This window comes from Hippocampus zosterae, chromosome 9, assembly GCF_025434085.1.
Source record: "Hippocampus zosterae strain Florida chromosome 9, ASM2543408v3, whole genome shotgun sequence".
NCBI classification, from domain to species: Eukaryota; Metazoa; Chordata; class Actinopteri; order Syngnathiformes; family Syngnathidae; genus Hippocampus; species Hippocampus zosterae.
Genome location: NC_067459.1, coordinates 17,628,252 through 17,652,671, shown reverse-complemented (window position 1 = coordinate 17,652,671; position 24,420 = coordinate 17,628,252). Strand labels below are relative to the sequence as shown.

Genomic DNA, 24,420 nt, shown 5'->3' with positions numbered 1-24,420 from the left:
GGCGCGGTGTGTTACAAGTGAGTCAAAGACTGAAGAATGTCATCTATTAATGAGTAAACCACTGTAGGGGTGTTTTTTTGGAAGGGTCACGGAAGTTTGTCACTCATTAATTCTAATACACATTGTGGGAGATCGCCACTTGGGTCCCATCTACATTTGAAGAAGGCACAAAAGAGTATGTGGAGCGGAGATAAGAGAATGAGTGAAATAAATAACCTTTACTGACGAGAGCTACTGTTGACTTTCTCATGTTTTACATTTAATAAATGAAGCCGCGGGAAGGAAGTCTTCATTTATCTCCAGTGGCAGGATTTGTGGACCCCTTCGCGTAACAGTCCAATGTTTGCATACACGCGCACGCACGCATGCATGCACGCGGGTTTATGTTAATGAGGACCCCGAGTGCGCCGCAGGAGCCATTTTCACCATTCAAGCGTAGTTGCGCTGGCGGTCAGGATGTGCGAGTGAGCTCCTCGGCGTGTGTGAATGTTTTTGTGTGTAGGCTTGTGTAAAAGAGTCCGTCCTGCAAAGGCTCTACCTTCACCTTGAAAATACCATTCAAAACAAAAAGGCACCCGCAGTGAGAAGTGCGCCCGCCGCGAGAGAGCATGGGCTCCTCCGCAACAAAAGAAAAGTCACTGGTGGAAAGTTTAAGGAGCCACACGTTTTGAACTCCTCGCTTGGAACCCTTGGATGCACATCGAGGAGCGATGCACTTCGTTCAGTTGGATTTTCTCCTTCTTTGCTGTTGGTGGGGGCTGATTCCGCTGGTGTCCAGTTACGTGGTTCACCTCAGCGAGGATGCCCGACCGAGGACGGTGCTGGCCGTCGCGGAACAGCGCGTTCGGTGCGCACTGGATCAGGTCCTTGCTCCGAGAGCCACCGAACGCTTCCTGGACACCGACACCGCCACGGGAACCGTTTTTCTTTCGGACTCCATAAAGTGCGCCTCGCTGCGCTCCAACCCGTTTACGCTCTACACCGTGTCGGACTGCGTGGACTCCGTGGGTTCCGACTACCGGCATCTCATCACCAGCCGTTATGATGTTCACATCCACGGAAGAAACTGCTCCAAAAAGCCCACAAGGAAGACAGAGTGGGACATGGAAGTGCTCAGTTTGTGCGTTAAGCCCGCGCAGTGCCACCAAGCAGGTTTTTTATTTACAGTGAGGGGGCTGCTACCTGGAGTGCCCATCCGCTGCCGGGTCACCAGCGGGGGTCCCTTCTACTTCTCCGATGGGGACTTGTTTGTGTCTAAGACTCTGTGCTGGAGCCAGGAGACGCTCCTGGAGCTGGACCTGCTCTGCGATGTACTGGTCGGAGATGGATCCACACGAGTTGACCCCATCTTCATCCACTGGCGTGTGGGAGAAGGCCCCTTTCTTCAGGGCCACATCAAGAAGCTGCTAGAAAAGGCGGCTCACTCCGACTTGGGAATTGTTGGCAGGAGGAGAAGAAGCATCAACAGCAGCCCTCAATTTCAGCCCCCAATGTACCAGGTGTCCGTGGCAGAGAACAAGCCAGCTGGAACTTCTGTTGTTGTTTTGAAAGCAATAGATGCGGACGAGGGTGAAGCGGGGCGGCTGGAGTATTTCATCGAGGCTCTCTTTGACAGCCGATCTAATAACCTTTTTGCTGTGGATCCGGCCAGCGGCGCCGTGTCCACGGTGGAGTTGTTGGACCGCGAGACGAAAGAAACCCACGTGTTCCGCGTAACCGCTGTGGACCACGGAACCCCTCGGCGCACGGCCATGGCCACACTCACCATTACAGTCGGTGACGCGAATGACCACGATCCCATTTTTGAGCAGCAGGACTATAAGGAAAGCATCAGAGAGAATCTAGAGATCGGCTATGAAGTATTGACGGTGAGGGCCACTGATGGGGACGCGCCAGTTAACGGTAACATCCTTTATCAAATCCTTAATAATAACGGGTCTAATGATGTGTTTGAGATCGACCCCAGGTCTGGTGTTATTCGCACCAAAGGCCTCGTAGACAGGGAGGCGGTGGATGCATATTTGCTGTTAGTACTGGCAAATGACCAAGGTCGTGACCCCGGGCCCCGCAGCGCTACAGCTACTGTATACATTGTGGTCGAGGATGACAATGACAACGCTCCCCAGTTTAGTGAGAAACGCTACGTGGTTCAGGTGCCTGAGGACTTGACCCCTAATGCTGAGATCCTGCAAGTGACCGCCACAGACCAGGATAAGGGGAGCAACGCCATCGTCCACTTCAGCATCATGAGTGGTAACTCCAGGGGGCAGTTTTATATTGATGCCCAGACAGGTCAAATGGACCTGGTGAGTCACCTGGATTACGAGGCAAGCAAAGAATACACCTTAAGAATCCGAGCTCAAGATGGTGGCCGCCCCCCTCTTTCCAACATCAGCGGTCTGGTCACGGTGCAGGTGATTGATGTTAATGACAACGCCCCCATTTTTGTCAGCACCCCTTTCCAGGCTACCGTGTTGGAGAACGTGCCGGTAGGCTACTCCATCATCCACATCCAAGCCGTGGATGCGGACTCTGGCGACAACTCCAGGCTGGACTATCGTCTCACTGAAACCCTGCCGAACTTCCCTTTCACCATCAACAACAGCACAGGGTGGATCATAGTGGCGGCCGAACTGGACCGAGAGAGTGTCGATTTCTACAACTTTGGGGTGGAGGCCCGAGATCACGGCTACCCTGCCATGTCCTCCTCAGCCAGCATTAGCATAACCATTCTCGACATCAACGACAACAACCCGGAGTTCACCCAGAAGGCGTACTACATGCGATTGAATGAGGATGCGGCCGTAGGGACCAGTGTGGTGACGGTGTCCGCCGCGGACCAGGACATTAACAGCGTGGTGACGTACCAGATATCCAGTGGAAACACTCGCAACAGGTTTTCCATCACAAGTCAGAACGGAGGTGGTCTTATCACACTGGCCCTACCTTTGGACTATAAACTAGAGCGCCAGTATGTCCTGACCGTGACTGCGAGCGACGGGACGCTCTTTGACACGGCTAAAGTGTTTGTCAACGTCACCGATGCCAACACACACAGGCCTGTGTTTCAGAGCTCCCACTACACGGTCAACATCAATGAGGACAGACCGACGGGCACCACGGTTGTCCTTATAAGTGCCACCGATGAAGACACGGGAGAGAACGCCCGCATCACCTATTATATGGACGACAGCATCCCTCAGTTTGACATCGATCCTGACACTGGGGCCGTCACGACGCAAATGGAACTGGACTACGAGGACCAGGTGTCCTACACACTGGCCATCACTGCCCGCGACAATGGCATCCCGCAGAAGTCGGACACCACCTACCTGGAGATTCTGGTGAACGACGTGAATGACAACTCGCCACGCTTCCTCAGAGACAACTACTTGGGCTCCGTGATGGAGGACGTGGCAGTGTTCACCAGCGTGGTCCAGGTGTCCGCCACGGATCGAGACTCTGGGCTCAACGGCCGCGTCTTCTACACTTTCCTGGGCGGTGAGGATGGCGAAGGCGACTTCATAATCGAATCCACATCAGGTATTGTTCGCACGCTACGTCGATTGGATCGAGAAAATGTGCCTGTTTACAGACTGCAGGCCTTTGCCGTGGACAAAGGCGTTCCATCTTTGAAGACGCCGATTAGCATCCAAGTGACAATTCTTGACGTGAATGACAACCCTCCTGTGTTTGAGAAAGATGAGTTTGACATTATGGTAGACGAAAACACCCCCATTGGCCTTGTGGTGGCACTCATATCAGCAACAGACCCAGATGAAGGCAGTAATGCGCAGATCATGTACCAGATCGTGGAAGGGAACATCCCAGAGATGTTCCAGCTTGATATCTTCTCAGGGGAACTGACCTCGCTAATAGACCTGGACTATGAGATGAGGTCTGAGTACGTCATCGTGGTCCAGGCCACCTCCGCCCCTTTGGTTAGCCGCGCCACAGTCCACATCAAACTGGTGGACAAGAACGACAACGTGCCCGTGCTCAAAAACTTCCAGATCATCTTCAACAACTACGTGACGGACAAATCCAGCAGCTTCCCGGCCGGAGTGATCGGCCGCATCCCCGCCCACGACCCGGACGTTTCGGACCGGCTCCACTACAGCTTTAAGGTTGGCAATGAATTGAACCTTGTGCTACTGAACCAAACAACCGGGGAGATCCAGCTGAGCCAGGCCTTGGATAATAACCGTCCCCTGGAGGCCTCCATGAGAATCTCGGTGTCAGGTAAGATAATGACATCGCACAGACTCACTCAGATGTGCTCCCGCTCCATTTCCATTTTCGCTTTACTTGATAATGGAAGCAAACAACGGCTTATGTATGACTTCTTCTGCTTACCGAGTGATTTTCAACGCAATAGAAATATTCATGAGGGAGGATTAACATTTTCTGCAGGACACGTCGGAAAACAAGACATTCAAGTATTGAAATTCAGGGCGTGGATCTGAATTGTTTGATTTGTTTGATGTGGCGCACATTCAATAAGAAACTCTCCTATTTCGACTAGCTTGATTGATTTGTAGCCATCTATTGTGAAGATTTAAATAGCTGCCAGACTAAGCTCGCCTGTATCCTGCTTGATCCACGCACAGCGGGCAGACTGATCTGGAGCCATAATTGTCGATTATACCCCCCCCCCCTTCCACCCCCGATACAAAGAAAAGACTAATTTTTATTTATTTTTAGACTGGCACCTGAGAATTTGTGTCCTTCAACTTTTTTATTGTTCCGCTGGTGTTAGTTTAATTATTTTTTTTTTCATTGAACAAAGAGATTTAAAAGCAACTGCATCTTTGCTGACAGGCAACGGTGTGTTTAATGACATCAGATCAACAGAGCAGATTGACCTCACGGTTTTGGCTTATGCCACCACCTTTCTTGAGAAAAGCTTTAATTTTGCATTCAAGTGCAAATTGCAGTTTTCCTCACTCTGAAAAAGTCTGCGAACATGAATTACACTCAACAGTGCGAGACGTCCCCCTTCCTTCCCCTCTAATGTGCCTCTGCTGTAAATCTGCCTTCTCTTTTGACCTTAGCAGAAGTGAGGAGAAAACGCAACACAACGGGGAACTCAATTAAGAGACTGGGCGTGATGGTTAAATTGAACGTGGATGTGGATTAAAGCTGATGGGCATTTTGGGGATTTGTCTGAGCTGGCTAAGTGGGTTGGTGATTGTCAGTGCAGTCGTTTCTCGCATCAGTATTGTTTACAGCATCCATACAGAAGTGTTCAATATTGATCATATAGCTGTCATAGGTCTAAGTATACTGCCTTTTTTATTTGAATGATTTCATTTTAATTTGGTGATTTGAATCTTGGCAGCAAGTGATTTGTACATCTGCTGCACAGCTCGAGGTTTGTAGAGTTTGCACATTTACCACGTGCGCGCGTGGGTTTTCCCCTGGTGTTCTGGCTTCCTCCCACATTTCCTAAAACATACTTGTTAGGTGCAATTAGACGTTAACTTTTCTATACATGGCGATTAATTTGTATTAATTTGGCGATTTAATAAGATAGCTGCTAAAGGCTCCAGCTCATCCGTGACAAGAGTAAAAGAAAATGGATGAATAGATAATTAGAATCTCAAATTAGTTTGTTCTATTTTTGGTGCACATTTAAAACTACTGGTTTGTTTTCTCACTGGTTGCCGTTTGTGTTATCAAGTTGGAGTAAATTTAAGGATCAGTGTTCAAATTCTAATCAGGACAGACTGACGGGCATGTGGTGTAAAAACTGTGCCAAACGTATCTTGCAGGTGACTTGACGGTGACAGGGGAAAGCTCTTCTCTCTCTTTCAAAAATGTTGGTCCTAAAATTTGTGGTTTATTTAACCAAAGTTATACTGTTAACCTGCTAACCCATTTTGTGGTAGCTTTAACTCATCACTATGGGTCGTTTTTAGCCCTTGTTGGATCCAGATCTTGACCAACGTGCTGGGTCGAACGTAATGCTCTCGCTATATATGACCCAGCATTGCCTCGGCCCCCTTTTATGACCCGGCCCTAGGTTCAGCACCGGTATTTTCACCCAGTTTGGGTTACTTTTGGCCTAGCAGTTTTAAGATCTTCAGGTTGGCAATATCCAATTCTGTAATTCCCGCACCCGCTGATTGTTGTATGATTAGCGTGGCGTGTAACTTTATTGGATTGAAAGCATTTTGCGCCCCTGGAGAATAATAGTGAGCGGTCGATCGATGAGCTGCTTCTCAAAGTCATAGCAGGCTACGGTCTGGGGGGGGGGGGCGCACAGCTCGGACTGCATAGCTAAGCAATTAGGGTCCGTGTCTCCCTGCACCTGCTTGGAGTATGGATGTGCTAGCACTTCTGCTTAAGGCAGAGGAGGGGGTTGAAGTTGCGGATGTTTGAACTGGGAGCTGGATTAAAGTTGCAGCAAAGAAAGAAGCAAGACGGGAAAGTCTCCTCCTTTCGATGCCGCTGACCCCAATTTTCAAAGGCTTCCCTCCTCCAGGGACCTCCCAAGTCTTCCCCATTATCTTCCTCTTCATGCGGCAGTTTAGGAGGCCCCTTATGATCGACGATTTGTGATGGGCTCTTTTGTTTGTAGTTGCACTGCGATTAACAAAGCTTCTGAGCGACGCTCTCCAGCGGTGAAACGCTTTGAATGAAGCCGCACTTGCCTAATAAGCCTTGGAAGTCAAAACTTTGAGTCGCCAACGATTTTTGGGATCTTTTGGCGCTCACTCTCTCACTCTTTCGGCTAATGGTAAAAGCTTTGTGCGATAGGACTGACATTGAAATCGGTTGCTCCTTTTGCAATCTCATCGAAACAAAATGCCCCAAGTGATGAGGATGTTAAATTTACAGTTAAATCCCGGTTATTGGTTTTTTTTTTCCTAAAATTGTCCCCAAAATGGTAAAAATGCACCCTTCTCATAGGACACTGTCAATCCCAGCTGTAAGACCCTCACACTTACATCTGACATCATCAATAATGTCAAATACATCACATGAAAGGCTGTAACACATTAATAATGTTTCAAACGATCCCAACCCCCTCCCCGGTAACTGACCTATATTCATAAATTAATTAGCCATTTAGAGGCTACTGAGCAGACGTCATTGAAGTCAACCTTTAATCATTTAAAAAGATGCAGATGACGCTTGCTCATGAGCACGTCCATCTCCGTGAAACAAACAAGAGAAGACGATAACAGTGATTGGATCTTTGTCTGGGTAATAAACGCATATTTGCTTTTGTGCTGTGAGCCGACATCAATTAGTAATCAGCGTATAATTAAGAGAGCCAGCCACGCCGTCGGATTTACGGCGGCCGGGCTTCATGCACGTGTAGACTGTATGACACTTTGACGTGAAATTAATACACTGATTTTCTTCTGTATTCGACAGCACAAATCGCATGTGCGATATAGACTCATTCTGGTCACAACACAAGCCAAGGGGACTTCTCCTCATCCGTGGGATTAAATTGGCTTTTGTTTCTCTTTCCTAGGACGCGGCAGATCAGTGTTGACACACCCGCGCCTGATCAACCGTTGCCGGCCGGGCGTGAGCTTGCATTAATAGCCGTTTGTATCCGATGCCGCATTTTGTTCTCTATTGTCCTCTTATTGCATCCTTGAGACCAGCTCATGTTCTTAATAAGATGTCGGCTGTTGTGTGAGTAAAGTGTGTTTCCGTTGTTTTGTACGTGTGGGACGGCCTCGTTAGTGACCCGCTGAGTTTAACTTCCTTTGTCGCAAATAATTTAGACATTCGCTTCCATATGCAGCAAGGACACTTTGTCCTGTGTTTTAATCCAATTCCAAACTCGAAATTGGCATATTGTTTGTTGCAAGAGGCCGCTGTAGAGATTGTGAACGAGAACTGAGAACCATTGATTGGGGCTTGGGTTGAGTTCCCTCTTGTTGTCATATTAGACTTTTATTTTTCATCATTTCAAGAATATTTCTTCAATGAATTTTCCATCTTCATTCTCATAACATTATCCCTTTATTCTTTTTCATTATCCACACATTATTGTACATGGGGATTGCGCTTCTTTTCTTGTGCTTGTAAATGGCACTTAGGTGGAGTTTTTATTACCCGTAAATACTTGTGATGACGTTGTAGGATTACCAAGACGGAGGCCTACCTAACAGGCTCTGTCAGGTGTTTGGTTTCGCAAAGAAGTTTAAATATTTAGATGCTCCTTTTACAGTCTTGTAGGAACAAGTTGTGATTGTCACTTGTGTAAAACAAAGCTGCGTATCTTGAATTTCAATGGAACGCGCCATGCTTGACGTGAGTTTGGTTTCGTTTGAAATCATCCAAACTTTGAAGCTGCTTGGAACTCTGGAAGGTTCTCATGGTTGATCTCTACATCAACAGTGAAACGCTAGTTCATACAGCTGCTTAAATTCATTTGTATTGTGCATGTGTGTGTGTGTGTGTGTGTGTGTGGTCGCCAACAGCTGGACTGCTTTCATCACTTACTGCTATCATGTAATTATCTCAACCAAGCAATACAGTAATTTGCTTTTCTGTGTGCGCAACTGGTGTGATTTTGTGTTGACTTGACGGTGTGTGTGTGTTATGCATGTGTGTTGTTTGCGTTTACATGAGGCGAGAATGAGCGGAAGCACCTGGAAAGCTACTTTTTTTTTAATTAACTTTCTCTGTGCAAGCTGTCAGTCACACTAGACCTGGTTGGAATGTGTGTAGCTGGAAGGAGGCAGTTGTGGGATGGGGGGGGGGGGGGGCTGACGAGTTATAAATACATGTGGTTATTATTTCTTACGGTCAACCTGCATCAGATCTCAAAACTGCTATTGATACGATTATATGTTCGAATGTCCATTAATTTCTAAAGTGCTTTTCCTCTCAAGGATTGGATAAGAGATGCGGTACACCCTGGTGGGCTGGTCGCCAGCCACTTTCAGGGCGCATAGCCACATCCAGACATCCACGCATCTTTGGAAACTGGAGGCTGCATAATGTTATCTTAAACAGCATGAAAGACCATTTGATGAGATGAAGCGCTGCAATCTGGAAACGTGGTCTTCGCTAGGCCCCAGGTTCTTGTTCAGGTTGGTTGACACAGAGTCCTCCACAGCACCTTGCTGGGGCAGTAGAGGACTTGTGTCTCCCTTCTCCCCTATTTGACATCATGTCTCCCTTTTCCCATGTTCCTATCTGAGTCTATCTGCCTCTCACCCCTATAACCTCCACTGTTCCCTCCCATCATTTCAAACTCCTCCGTCCCTCCCTCTCAGTCTCTCCCGTCTTTTTTTGACTGTTGTGCACTCTCACCCCCTCCCTCCCCCTCGAGTCCCCCCACACGCCACCCCCCCCCCAGCTACCCCTCCCTGGTCTGTGAAAGGAAGAATGCCTAAGAGAAATGCTTTGTTAAGCGCACAGTTGTCATGGTGAACCCAGCAATGCCTGAGAAATTCCTGCTGGGTGGGGATGAGGGGTAAGGTCCCCTTTTGTGGGGCGAAGATGCGGGGGAGGGGTTGGCACATAAAGTTCTAAAGAGTAACTGTCCCCGTCTCCCTCTTTGGCAGTGAAGCATGTCAGGTTTTCTTTGGAGCTGCAGTACTCTGGGAGACGCTGACCTGTCCCGCCGGGTGCAGACATTTTTATAGGGCGTGCGGCGAGGTGGCCGACACCTGACCCCCGATATAAACCATCTCTAGCGATGTTTTTCTTTTTTTTTCTTCCATAGTTTACACCTGCATGTGGCAGACTTCCGAAGCCTAAAAGCACCTGAGACCTCTTGTTGATATAATGGTGCTGTTGTCTTTCTGATGCAGTCGGAGCGTATCCCATTTCTTGCCCCTGGCTTTTTTTCTTTCCTCAGTAGCAAGACATCAGCGTGTTTCTCTACACTTGACTGCGGTATGAGGGTCCTGCAGAGGAAGTGTAGGTTATGCGTGTGTGCTTGTGTGTGTGTGTGTGTGTTAGAGGGGGCTGACATCATCTGAGAGACAGGAGTTGTTTGCGATTAGGATTGGTGCAGTGACGGGGTTAGGCCTTATTTATCAGGGTTGTCCCGCATTGTCCTCATCCTCCTGGCAGACAATGGGAGTGGCCTCTGTCGGTCTGCGGTGGCAACTTTCTGTCTTTGTTTCCACTTGTTTGAATTTTATGGGGTAACTACTTACTGTAGTGTACAGTTTAATGGTGACACTACTCCCCGAATGAATCACAGATTGGCTTGGCATGGCGCGCAGCCCTACTCACTATTATTCAGGTTGCTTGTTTCATTTGATTTACAAGTAGCATTGTCCCATAACTTTTGTCCAGATCATATATTTCTCGTATACTCTCAGCATTCAGACTTCAGCTGAACCGAGCGGACATCACAGCCAGCAAACACTTCCAAAATCCTGAACGTGACAGCATCTGATTATTTAACGGACTGTTACCTTCACGCTACATTGCTTCCATTTAGCATGGAACCAGATTGTGATTTCACAGTGACCTGGTTTCATATGCTCCGGCTACAGAGTGTAAAGTGTCAACGTTAAACTGTGTGTGACTGCGAGCTGCAGTGATCTCTGACATGCGGAAATTTGCAACTGTCTCACCAGGGCCTTGTATTGATAGTGACAGGAGGGCGTCACTGTAGTCAAACAGATGGTCCTCCCTGTGAGCCACTACACTGGTGTGATTACGATTTCACAGTTTGCTGGCAATGTGTGATTGGATGCAGGTTGTAGTTTTCTCCTTGAGCAATATTGTAAAGCCAATTTTTTTTAATTGTCTGCAAAGTTTTAAAGTTCCAAAAATCCAAAATTACATTATTGGTTCTTGTGGGGAGCATAATGGTGTTGCATTTGGTCGCGTTCATGAGCTACGCTGCTACGATGTTCACACTTTCCTTTTTTCATCTCAGTTATGGTTAGATACTATCGATAGGGGCTTTACAAAAAACAACTATATGCTGTACCAAATATAGCATGTTTGAGAGACATGTACATTAATAGTGCCTGAATAAAAAACAGCCACAGGTATGAAGGAGTAGGTATGAAATATTCCTTTTGAGCTTCATGCTCACCACCGCGATGCTAAGCTAATGTAAATGCTTTCCATTAGCTTTGATGGGACAGTCGCCCCTAGTAACATGGCCGCCACGTGTGTACATGCATTGATTTTAATAGGGAAGTCGCCCCAACTATTACGGCTACCACAGTGCCAGCCTTTTAGCCGACTCTTCTCTTACCCTCTTTTACTTGGGGTTTGTTTGGAAATGAACACCAGGGGTGCTCTGCTACACTCCAGACAATTCAAAAACTCAAATGTTAGGGCCTGTATTTGTACTCATTCTGAAAGTTGTGCGATCCAGGCATTCCTTCGGACTACTCGTTAGACAGCAAACAATTTCATCCTGAATTGCTTCAAAACTCAGTTAATCAGCGATCAATTCTGCACAATGGCCCAGTTGATCGGACAACTCTGAAATGTATTATCTTCGCCTCTGTCAAATTTTGAAATTATCAAGTGACCATCGGTTGAAACGAATTGCACCATGCTCGGTCACATCTCTGCATGCGAATGTCTTGTCACTATTGCGCTGACAGCAGTTTTGTTTGATATGCAAATGTTCTGATTGCGAGAGGTCACATTCCGCCAAGCTAGAAGGGGCGTGGCAATTTTTTGAGTCTGGTATTTTTTTTTTTTACAATGCGGCAGGAAAGTGGTCAGTGCTCATCAGGGGATAAACTGGAAGGCGCCACAGATGAGTACGAATGGACAAAAGCAGTCAGCTCAGGCGGGGGTTTGCACGTTGGGCTTTGACTCCTCAGGGTTGAAATCCTTGCGTTGACATTGCGCTGCACAAGCTTGTGTCAGTATTGATTCGCCTTTCGTTGCTGTCTTTGTTGTTATTGCTGATCTTTGGCTTTTTTAAAATCAATCGACAGAGGTTTTATTTGTCTGCGGATAAAAACAAAAACAAGGCCGGTCAGAGAGAATACGTATTCAGTTTTAATGGCAAATTATTTAGCAGCTTTAACATCGCTCAGATAGAGACAACAGCAAATCTGCTGCGTGGGAGTCGGAGCATTCTGTCTGTCTGCTCCCTCTCGTGGGGATAAAAGCTTTTTTCGTTTCACCTGAGCTGTTTGTGCACAGATCAACTTGTGAGTGGCTGCTGGCCAACAACAACTTCTAACAAAAGTGCTGCTTTGGCTCAGTTGTTGACAAATCTTTTCATCATTAGCACCTATGTTATTTCTAACCCCTTTGGATGCATTGCAATATCAAACATTTCTTTCCCGCACCAATCCCTTTGCTAAACTATACTCGAGGGAAACGTCTCTTCCAGTCTAAGTTTTGCTTTTTGAACTTGTAATTTAACAAGTCCATCAGTAATGTCTTTTTTTTAATGTGTTAGTTGTGGCCCATTTGTTTGAATGATAATAATAACAAATACACTTTAGCCAGGGAATACGAGAGTAGGTCTACATGTAAACAGTTTCACCATATGGGTCATGTCAAAACAGTCAATACATCTGTAATATGCATGCCAGGCCATTATTTGGTGACATAATTTTGACAGTGATATGTGATCTGAAATAAGTCTTTGGTGTTGTGACTGCTGAATCCAGTAGCAGTGTAAGAAATGTACTCATGACGAAAGAGCTGTGTTCCACCATTGTTTTTATCCTGACACAGATGTGCTATATTTTACAGTTTTTAACATGGCCAAACAAAAAAAAAAAACACTCAATTGCGATTAAGCAAGTTGGTACTGTCAAATGAAAACAGCCCTTCAGTTTCTTCTGAAGACAGCTTGACAACGAGACACAGACCTCTTGAAAATCTTCCACTCGTTTGATCTTTAACCTACATCTGTCCTCATTAGCGATAGTTCAGGTCAGAAATGTTCTCTCCTGCTCTTTGTTTTTAATTGAACATCCGCTCGCCGGCTGCTGCTGCTCTGGGATTAACTCGGTCGCACTGCTGCAGGCTCTCTGGTTAGCAGCCGCTGCTGCTTGTGCAAGGATCGTGGTGAGCTGAAGTGTAGGCCTGACATCAGGCAAACATGGCAAGATACTCTGGATAGGGAACGGAACATATATGGAGACAGACAACACTCACGCTCATATTCACACTGTTACTTCGTGGGAATCAAGTCACGAAAACGAAATAAAAGTTAAAATTGTCAAACTATGTTAACTGCGTGATGGCCCCATGGAAAATATGGAACCCTCATCTGGATCTCTAAACAGGTGTGCTGCCTAGTGTAAAGCAACAACACTTGACCAGATTTACAGTTGGAATTTCAGCTGGCCATTTGCTGACAAGCCCCAGCACCTCTAAGCACTACTCACAAAGAAGCCATAAAAACATCACATGTGTACTGCCCGTTAAGTAACGTTGTGTCAGTAACAGGACACAGAGAACTCCCACTAAGTAATACATGTATCGCATTAGAGGCCGCTTCAAAAAGTTGGTTGTTAAAGAAATCAAAATGGCCCCAAAGGGACTGTTCTCTCAGGTCGACACTGTTGTGTGTTTGATTGCTGTGTTGGCCACGGATATCTTATTTGGACGTAGGACAATTGCCAAAAGAGTTTCACACTCAAACCACTCACTTGCAGTGTCCGAAGCAGTAGAAATGGAAGAAAATAGATTTTGAAAGCGGGTCTGGTCCAGTTATTGTCCTAACATGATATCGATGTTGTGGTATCGGAACATTTTTTTGTGAATTGCAAATGTATAAAAATTGTTCTAAAAATTTATATATATACACATACATACACACAATTTGTATCTGTAACGTGAGTGTATGTCTATCATTTCCATGAATACAACCATCCGCGAAAAACTAATATAGAGTCAAGCTTTCAATCATTGACATCTTCTTTGAGAGGGGGGCTTTTTAAAGATGCCTGTGAGTAACTACGATGCATGGTGGTTGCTGATGTCTCTTTCCGCCGCCATTTGGTCACAGTGCCTTTCTGCTCTTCATCCACCATGACTTGGTTGACATTTTCTGGGAATCCGCTGGGACACTGGACGGTAATTTTGTGGACTAATTAGGCTGGTCTCCCCGATTTCTCTCTCTCGCTCTCTCACTGCCTGTCCCTCAGCAGGCAATTATCATGACCATTAAGCCCTCCTGAAGACTTAAATCTAGTATTACCCGCAAGGATATATGTATTCATATACTACTGTGTAAACATAACATTTGTTGATTTAGCAATGCTGCAATGAAAATACGTTGTCCTCTGTAATTATAGATGTCAACATAAAGACTGCTTTTCAAAGAACTCAAATCATGGCCCATCTGACCGGAACTTTAATTTTTCTTCTCAATGAGACATTTACAGTCAGCAACAAGGAAAATCTGTGATTTGACATCACAATCAAATCGTATAATTCGGTCAATAACTCCATAAACAACAGGCGGCTTTGTCTTTTCCACAACTTGAATGTCAAATAACCACACCCGCTGACATATTTCGATGTGTGCATGAACACACGTATGCACACACTTGGTTCCGTGTACTGCCGTGGGCCGTCCCAAAATCACACTGTGCGTTTCATCTTTTCCCTTGTGCCACTTTGTAGCCGAGAGGCTCCCAGAAGCCCACAAAGGTCCAAAGTGAAAGCAGCGTCACACTCCAGGTCTGGGATCTAAATGTCCCTCATTTGGCCCAAAAAGGCCCTGCTTCCCCCTCCCTCTTCCTGCGCGGAGAATCCTTCCATGGAGAATGACCCATTTGAAGGATGGTCTGCTTCCTTTCAGAGAAGATTCTCCTCGTGCTCACTTTCCCAGCGTTGCATCCACGCCTGGAGCTGTGCCCGAGTCCTCCATCCAAGAATGCGCGTTGGCAGAGGGCATAATTAAGGCCATGTCTGTCCTCATACTCGGGCGACCCCTTTAAAAGCCCTTCTTTACTGAGAGCTGTTTATCGGGCGATACTGTCATTGCAGAAACGCGGCCATAATGAGCAAAGTAGCTGCCAATTTAACATTAGTCGATTTTATTTATTTATTTGTTTATTTATTTTGTGATGTGTTCCATGTGCCGTGCAGTATTGATACAGTATGTGGATTAGACTTCATTGTAGTGAATCTCGTTGTGAGGAAAGAGCAGAGAAAAAGATTTCGTGTAACGCAACAGGGGTTTTTTTTCGTTGTATAGGGGGGCAAGACAGTGAGAATGTTGTTAATGCATTAAGATTTTTCCACACTAAGGGGGATATTTTCGTCCATGTAGGTTTCATTGTAGAGGAGTTTCACTATACAGTATTTGTTCTTCTTTATGTGCAAGCATTTGTCTCATGTGCACAGGTGTGTGTGTGCGAGTGTGTGCACGAGCGAGTGTGTTGACAGTACGGTGTGAATTAGTCCCGCTTGTTTCTGTACTTCCTCCACTTGGGCCATGTATTATTGCTGTGTCGGAGGCTCTTGACTGAAAACAGAGGGATTAGAACCGTGTCGAACATGCTTCTGTTTTGCTTCCTCTTTGAGAACCCCCTCCTGCCCCCTCTTCCTCCTCGCCCTCTTCGTCCTCCCTCTCCCTCCCGCCTGCCATCCCACCTTTTCAACTCGCCCGATGCCAGATGGTGATCTGGTAACTTTGGGAAGTTTTCTGTTTGTTTGCGCGAGTTGTGCGCACAGGTTCTCCCGTCTGGCCGGCGTCCAAGCTCCTCAAACAAGGCGGCCCATTGATTGTTTGGGAGTGGGGAAGGCGGTGGGCCCTTTTTCACCACACGTTTGAGTTGATTGAACTGGTTTTGTGTTTTTTGCCAGTGGACCTGAGGTAGGGCCTATTGTGAAATTTCATCAATATTAACTTGAACAATACAGTCCAAAACGACCTCTTTTTATGAAGTAAAATATCAACATCTGGCGACATCAACACAACACTACCCCAAAATCATGTCATCATCATACACCAAAAACCGGATTATATCATCTTTCCACACTGTTTCTCAAAATTCATTCGAGTGATGCAAATAAATAAAAATTAAAAACACAAGCTGAAGGTGGATATAAATCAAACGTACCTTTGTGGCTGATCGCAAACGTTACACTTTTGTAAACGACGGAGTTGGAAATACTGCACACCAGCGGTGAAATGCAAACAATTGGAGTTATTGATGGTGAACGTTTACACGATGTGGTATGGGAACAAGAGGAGACAAGACAAGTGATTAACCGGGGCTGAGAAACGCTTCAACTGTTGAACTTGGAGACTTGGCATGTAAAATGAAGAAGCATTTCTGCTTCCGGACAAAGAAATGAGGAATTTTACACTCAATGCAAGCGTAAAATTCTTGATTAGGAGTTGGGATGTAATGAAAGGAAACATAAGCTTGTTTTTTCTTGGGCCTGGCGTACGTTATTATCATTTGTTGAACGCATAGCGGGAGATTAATTCTTCTTTTGAATTGAGAATTTGAGGAAAGTGTTTCATAGAAGCGTCGTCCTATTGTAGGCAGTGTTCACACTTGGCAGGTGCGCTCGGGGCTTCAGCGCAATCGCTTCAACGGTGCGGTTCATTCGGTCAAGTGTGAACAATATCACTCGAAACGTGCTACTTAAGAGTTGGTCTCGTTTGTTTGCAAGTGAACTCTGGTTTGGCTTCATTTGCATGAGTGAACATGAGGTAGCGTTAATCCGCATTATTGTTTTGAAAACTTGAATTTCATCACACAGTAGGTCAAAAATGGTGCCTGGTTATTTTGTGCTGTTTAATGGCCAACTCTTGGAAATGACAGGGTGGAGGGGGGGGGGGGCCACATGTGCGCTTTGATCCTGGAAAACACTTTCTTCAACTTCATTTCATCCAAGATTCAAAAGCTTCGTCATTTCTAAATTTGTTCACTTGGTAGAGATGCGGTGCTTGCACCTTTTTCAGTACGCGTACAAGTATGTTCCATTGAGTGCTTGCCGATATGAAGCACCAATCCTTGATAGTGTCATTGTCTTGTAATTATGATGATAATTATATTTTGTTTTAATCAAATATTGTTAAAAAAAACATTTCATTGAAGATGGGATATAAGATTCACTCAAATCGTTACATGTTGTCCTGTGACATCGATGCTATTCGTCAGACATTTTACTGTGTTCTTCATTTTGTGCTAGCGCTAAACTAGCGCTAAGCTAGCGCTAAGCTAGCGCTAAGCTGATTTCTCCAAAACAAAGCTGTGTGTTTGCTTCAATATATAATGTGTAGTTCTGTTTTTATTTGTGTTAAGGTTGTTGTAAACTTCAACTGGGTGCGTCAATAAATGGTTTGAAGCAAGCAAACGTTCTTTTTGGTTTGCGCACTACACAAGACCCCAACTTCAGGGAGGACAGATTGTGCTGTGTTTTTTTTTTCTTGGCTTTTGACTCAGCATGAGACTTGATTTTTCAGTTGGGACATATTCACTAACAAACACATCGTGTTCCTTTGTGTGTTTGTGTAGATGGCGTACACTCTGTGTCAGCCCAGTGCCTTCTTCAGGTCACAATCATCACAGATGAGATGTTGTCCAACAGCATCACACTGAGGCTCGCCAACACCTCTCAGGAGCACTTCCTCTCCCTGCTGCTTACTCAGTTTCTGGACGGTGTGGCCCGCGTACTCTCCGCAGCCCCCGAAGACGTTGTCATCTTTAACATTCAGGACGACACCGACGTCAGCGCCCGCATCCTCAACGTCAGCCTGTCCGTGGCCGTGCCAGGCGACGCCGCCCAGCGTCTTCCGGGGCTCGGCGAGCGCGGGGAAGACGGTACCGGGAGAGGGGCCGAAGGCGGAGGCTCTGAGTTTTTCGGCTCCGAGGAGCTCCATGAGAGGCTGTACCTGAACCGCAGTCTTCTGGCTCAGATCTCCTCCCAGGAAGTTTTGCCTTTCGATGACAACATTTGCCTGCGCGAGCCCTGTGAGAACTATATGAAGTGCGTGTCCGTGCTCAAGTTCGACAGCCTGGCCCCCTTCGTGGCATCCGACACCATCCTGTTCAGGCCCATCCACCCCATCGCCGGCCTGCGCTGCCGCTGTCCCGCCGGTTTCACGGGAGACTACTGCGAGACCGAGATCGACTTGTGCTACTCCAAACCCTGTGGCGTTCACGGTGTGTGTCGCAGCAGAGAGGGAGGCTTCACCTGCGAGTGCATGGACGACTACACAGGTGAGAGGCCTCACTCACACAGCTCTCTGTCAACCAGGAAGTGGCTTTAGTGAAATAGAAATTTGAAATAGAATTCTCGTGTATCACTGGGGGCGCATTCCAAACCCACTCGCGATTTAGCGGACTTTTAGAAAGCGCGTTGTTGGCTTGTAACACTGTTCGGCTATTTTGTTGTTGTTTTTTTCCTGATGCAACTTATGTATCAGCCTGTCTATGAATAGGCAGAGAGTTCACCTGCAAAGGCACCTCCCACACCTGAATGTTCATCCTGAGATGCGGCAGAAACTCTACATTGATTTGACAGCAATATGTCCTTGCTGATGAATGCATTGCGGTGACACACAAAAGAAACATACGACATGCCGCATGCAGTCTGTTGCGACACAAGCTTCCATTTTCAGTGATAATGCAGGAGCGGGACTGTCGGCAGCAGAACTGCCGCATGAATATTCAGTCCAAAAACGCTGACATTCTGAAACTGGGTTAAAAGTGGCTCATTCATATTCATTTTGCAAAAATAGAGACGCACGAAATAAAATATGGTAATCAATATAGCATGAATATCATGGCGATTACGTCCCATCCTATTTATTGGAAGGTAAAGTAGGGGAAAAACAGATTTAAGTTTTGGAGCAGCATGTTAATTACTCTTAAGTACCTAAAGGCTTTGTTTATTTGTTATTTCGGATTTGAATTCCAAATTGTAAATGTTCCGTCTACCAATATTAAGTACGTTATTCACAACTATATATAATAAAATATTTTTTTTGATTCAGACTATCGGTATATTATTGATGTATTCCTCAAATAGTTATCTTCACAGTAATTGACACGCTGGGCTGTATTTTCATAGACAGCTTATCTGTGACAGGACACCACTGTCGTCGGATCCTGATTTCCATATGAGAGCACGATCATCAGCGGGGGTTTCCATTTGCTCACTTCACGGCGTAGATGTGTGTTCAGATCATGTCGGGACTGTCATGGAGTGACTAGCGCACCACAATTAATAAGATAATCCTCTTTTATTGAAATTGTCTCTGACCACTCCCACAGCGTCACAGTTCCACTTCTCTCAGATCCGCCACCTTTGTGCAGAGTTGAGCGACGCCACAGATATACTCCGGTCATGGAAATACAGCCCCTTGTTTCAAAGAGTCTCTTAGGTGCGTTGTCTGTTTGAAGCAAATTTCCACAAATTTTGGGTAGACATAACATGGACTGAGATTTTTTTTTTAACACGCTGAGCTGCTTAGCATACGTTGAACTATATCTGGACATGTTGAAGTGGTTTTTGGTGTGGTTCATAAACGCGAGGTGAAGTGGCCTACCTCCTCCTTTCATTTTTTCTCTATGTTGCCATGGGTGAAAAAAAGTTTGGACTCGATGATCGACTCTATTGCTCACTCCCCGACATTGAAGAGTCCAGAGTGAACCCTGTTGCTAACCAGAACAGCAGAACAGACTGAAATGCGTCAAACATTTGTCCCATGAACGAAACCTGACTGCGATTGACTGATATTCTTAACATATTTCCTGCCCACCAGTCCCCCGCACCTCTTTGCAAGAACACGCCATTCCATTATTTCAACATTCCAACGTTTTATTTCAGGCGCTGCATTTTATAGCACCACCTGAAATAGTGTCCGAATATGTGGGCCCCATCACCAGGTTGAGTGGCACTTAAATCTTCTCGTGCACGGTTGTGGGTGTCAGAGCTGAACTGCGGGCGCTTTCAATGGGAATTGTCATGTGAGTGGGTGAAAATGGGTGGATTTTCACTCCTTTCTCCTGGAAGCAGCAGTCGGGTGTTTTCAACAGTTAGTGGGGTGGGGGGTGTTGAAGGAGGGGCTCTGAATCTGTCATTCTGTCACAGTCACTCATGCAGGTTTTATTTGATGCGTTATTTTGTTTTTTTCTCCTCTCCCAACGTTGTGTTGATCAAAGCGCTCACATTGTGTGGTTCACATGGCTAAGTGCTGCAATTAAAACTGGATGAACAATCTGAGGAATAGTTCAGTGTTGGTGGTGGGTGCATGGATGTGTGAATGCGTGTGTGTGGTTTGGATCTGTTGGACCGTAGGCGTTTGCCAGATGGTAGTGATGGGTGGGGGGGGGGGGGGGAGAAAAACAGAGAAGAAAATGAAAATGTCACCATCATTTTAAACACTCTTCAGAAGGACAGATTTTCAGTGAAAGATATTCATCCTTTGAGGTGTTTCGTAGTTGCCGATGAGATGATTAATCACCTTGCATGATAAAAATAAAAGCAACTCCAATCACGTGACTGTTGAAATGACAACTTCAAAAGTCAATAAGATTCGATGCTAAAAATGCAGCATTTAAAAAGAAAATGAAGTTGTGGTGTTATTGGTGTGATTGAATTGAATTGATTCTGATTCAGATTCTGGACTGTATTTTGCATTGGTGTAAAAATTCAGTGCAACATAGAGGTGATTAAAATTGTTTGTGTGATTTGTCAATAGCCAAAGATTATTAGCTAGTCATTTGAAATGAAACATTTCAAGAGGGTATACGTGTTTTTTTTAAATTCATTTTATTGGTTGACATGATTGACTGCATAATCAGTTCTAAAATCATTCAATACCCGCAGCTCTGAAGTGATGTGTTTTGCTGAGGTCTGCAAAAGTGTAAATGTATTCCACAAAAAAAAAAAAAGATACTCGTGAGAAGTCAGCGTGCTTGTTGGGAACAAGTGACAACAGCATTCAAAAACTTGCAGAGAGGCAAGTGTGAATTTGCAATCGTGAAAAGTCTTCATTTGAATCACGATCATGCAACCGAGTGAACCGACAAGAACACAGTGAGTTGGGAGAGAACACCCCCCGCCCCCTCAACCCCCCTCTCCCCGCTTTCCTCACAGCGTTCTGGCACCCTGCTTTGTGCTTGTCATGCAGCTTGCATTCATACTTTCCCAAAATTCATTTTTCAGCTATGAATGCGTTTCGGAACAAATCTTGTTTTCAAATGCAGACGGCACTGCTGCCAAACAATAACAACCACTTCAGTGTATCTCTGAGAGAAGATTACAAAAACGTGTTTCATCCTGTCTGATAATTCCAGATGGTTCATTAGAAGATACAAGCAAAATTCACATTATAATTATTTTTTCCCTTATGCTGACTTTCTACGTCACAGATTTTCACAGATTGCACATTACTGCTTGTTCGCAGGAGGGTCAAAGGTGCCTCATAGCGATCATGTCCCAATCAGGATCTGCGCATCCTCACACTGACCTCATTGTAGCGCTCAAGTGTGTAGTAATTAAAAGTTGAGCTCGGTGCTTCTTGGAGAGGGTCATCGGTGCTCCTGCTACCTCGCAACCTGACGACGCCCCACTCGCGTTTACGTCCCTGAGGAAATCTCCTCTGGCGCGTCTTTTATCACATTAAGGCAAGCCTGGTAACGTTTTACCAGAGGTGAGATTATGTCACACATATGCAAGTTAGAAATCAAGTCTCGAGTTGGAAGCTTCGATTTTCAAGCAAGTTCAAAAATAACTGGCAAAAATCAAGCCACTCGAGTCGAATTGTGACTTTGTTGTGGCAAGTCATAATCCGAATGCTTCAGGAGGTGGTTTTAAAAACCACATGTCCAAATATGGTCAATTTAAAAAATTGTCACAAATCCATTCTGTTGGTTTGTCCGCAAAGCAGCCGATATTTTTCATATTGAGAACCAATTTTAAGTGTTGGAACTAACGAGAACAAATCTATTCACTTTCTTGGACAAAACGTCATTTTTTTCACTACGCAGGAGCCATCCGATATTTTGTTGCCTCAAGTCTGGTTGCTTTTCAGTCGAAACATGTTAAAGCTGTCACGATAAGTGCAGAAGGAAGCGCATCAGCCTGCATGTTTTTTTTTTTTTTTTTTTTTTTTCAAAAAGTAGTGAGTCTGATTCTCAGCAATACCAAGTCCGTAGTCAAGTCGAGTATTTTACCATTTTGAACCAAGCAAGTCCTCTGCATTTTCTTTGCGGGGGGCAGGGCACCACCTCAGAGTTGTCTCATATTTTCTGCTGCCCTTGAATTTATTCTGCTTAACGACTGACTCCCGTTTGTCAATGTTTGTGACTTTGTGAGGCGTTGGGGGAATAACAAAATGACGTTTTTTAAATACATAATTTAACAGAAACTCATATTCCAATTGCATTGATCATTTATGCAGGCATGAAGTAAACATTAAAGGGCGCAATTTGCCGCCTTAATGATTTATGCCGGCAGCTAACGCTCACACACGGTCCCTGCTTGTAGTGACTTGTTTGAATTATTAATCAGGAGATTGGGGGGGGGTCTGGAAGCATTTGTCACGCTGAGCTCTGCACCCTGGTGTCGCACTCAACTGGCAACGTCAGTGCGGCAGCTTAGCAGCGCGGGGATGCTTGGAAGAGTGTAGACATCCCATCAGGAGCTTCGACTCACCTGCAACCCTAGCGAATATAAACGGTTTTGATCATAGATTGATTAAAGGGAAGCAGTTGTTTGAAGCCAGAGTAGAATATTTCGGTCTCTTTCAGCGTTGTGCGGATTTACCCCCCGACTGACTTGGCCGCACATCCCTGCAGCTCTTAAGCAAACTTTTAGTGGAGCATGATTTATGATCCCAAATGAAAGGCGACTGTATGTTGAAGATGTGGGCAGCCAGTGTTTCACTTGCTGCACAACTCTCCAACTTTGATGCACATACCAGCGCAGGTAAAGGGAACTGCGACGCTTGATTGAAAGCTCAGTGGAAAATGTCGGGAAATAAGCACAGAAGACATGCTGATGATTAATTCTTTCGTTCCACAAGACGTACTTGTACGTCTTTTTAAAATTACTCCCTGCCTACCAAGGACGTACTTGTACGTCTAAATCTTTTTTTGGGGGGGGTCATAGAGAGGAGGAGGGTCTGATGCAATCTGAATGAGAATAAGCCGTTTGCATTGTAAAGCATGTAAAAAAGTGACCAGTAGGTGGCAGTGGTGCCTCACGTGATTGAAATGCATGCTTTTACAAAAAGCTCTTTTTTTTCCTTTTTTTGCCCAGGAATCGCCATTTCCATGAAACTTAGCCATTTTGCAATGCCGCTTGCTGACGAATGGAAAAAGATAGAAACAAACAAAAAAAAATTCTGCTGAAAGAAGAGAGTCCATTTTATTTTGGTAGGCTCCATGTTTATATAGCATTCGAACCAAATATGTTGTGGGCCTTGCAAGATCAGTCAAAATCCAGTAAAACACTGGGATTGAAGGGGTTGCTCCAGTAAAAATGGCTGGGATTGAATGAATTAATACGCACACGTTTAGGCGCTGTATCAATAATATGATCATCTAACACATTTGGGAAATACATATTGTCTGTTCTGATTAGTTCATTTTCTCTTTGTCTCAGGTGAGCGTTGTGAGCTGTCGTCACGCTCCGGCCGCTGTGCTGCAGGAGTCTGCAAGAACGCCGGCGTGTGCGTGAACCTCCTGGTGGGCGGGTTCAAGTGCGAATGTCCGTCGGGCGGCTACGAGAAGCCTTACTGCGAGATGACCACCCGCAACTTCCCCCCAAACTCCTTCCTCACCTTTAAGGGTCTCCGCCAACGCTTCCATTTCACCGTTTCGCTCACGTAAGCTGCGTTATTCGCATCACGTATTGATAGCACCTGATTTGCCCCATGTGACTGTCACATGACCCAATTGGAGGGGGGCTTGCTGTAGAAATTTCACCGGTAGTTGGAAGGGGACTCAGATGCAACACGGCTTTATTTGTGGTGCACCCCCTAGTGGTATTAGAAAGAATCACTGAATTAAATGTTAAAAACTGTAAATAATGCGACAGCGGCTTGAACGTTTTCTCAATCCAGTCCAGTACATTTGTTAAGTACACTTCAGTCGTTTGTGACTGGTTGTGAATATTAATTATATCATCATCACCTGCAAAACTCCTGTTCCACATCTCAACCGCATTACCTGTATCATCTACTCTATATCACTTGTACTGTCTGTATCACCTCCATTGCTCTCTGCGCAGTGTGACTCAGTGCTCATCCACCTCCACACACCTCTCAGGATATCATTGAACATCAGGCCTTTTCTGTGGAGCCGCTGCAGTGTCACATTCTAGCTAAAAATAAATCCGGAGCCGCGGCGAACCGATCGAGCTCATGACATCTACGGACTTGATTTTATGGCTAGTGGCAAAAGAGAAAAGTGTGTTTTTGTGGAGGCGAGATCCTGCAATCAATGTAGACGTGACATTTAATGCAGTATCTAGAGTTGATAGCAATTATTTTATTTTTTTTGCCTCGAA

General features: G+C 45.5%; 1 protein-coding gene across 3 annotated transcripts in view; it reads left to right on the top strand.

Annotated features, from left to right (window-relative positions):
- Positions 1-438: 438 nt before the first annotated feature.
- celsr2 (cadherin, EGF LAG seven-pass G-type receptor 2) overlaps positions 439-24,420 on the top strand; it is a 47,237-nt gene continuing 23,255 nt past the window's right edge. For 2 of the 3 annotated variants that reach the window (XM_052076622.1, XM_052076621.1), the window contains exons 1-3: positions 440-4,242; positions 17,415-18,119; positions 23,515-23,737. In XM_052076622.1, coding sequence (XP_051932582.1) covers positions 711-4,242; positions 17,415-18,119; positions 23,515-23,737 — 4,460 coding nt within the window. In that variant the 5' untranslated portion in view covers positions 440-710. Of the gene's footprint in view, positions 4,243-17,414; positions 18,120-23,514; positions 23,738-24,420 lie in introns of all 3 variants that reach the window. The other variant, XR_007964164.1, reaches the window with a different exon arrangement.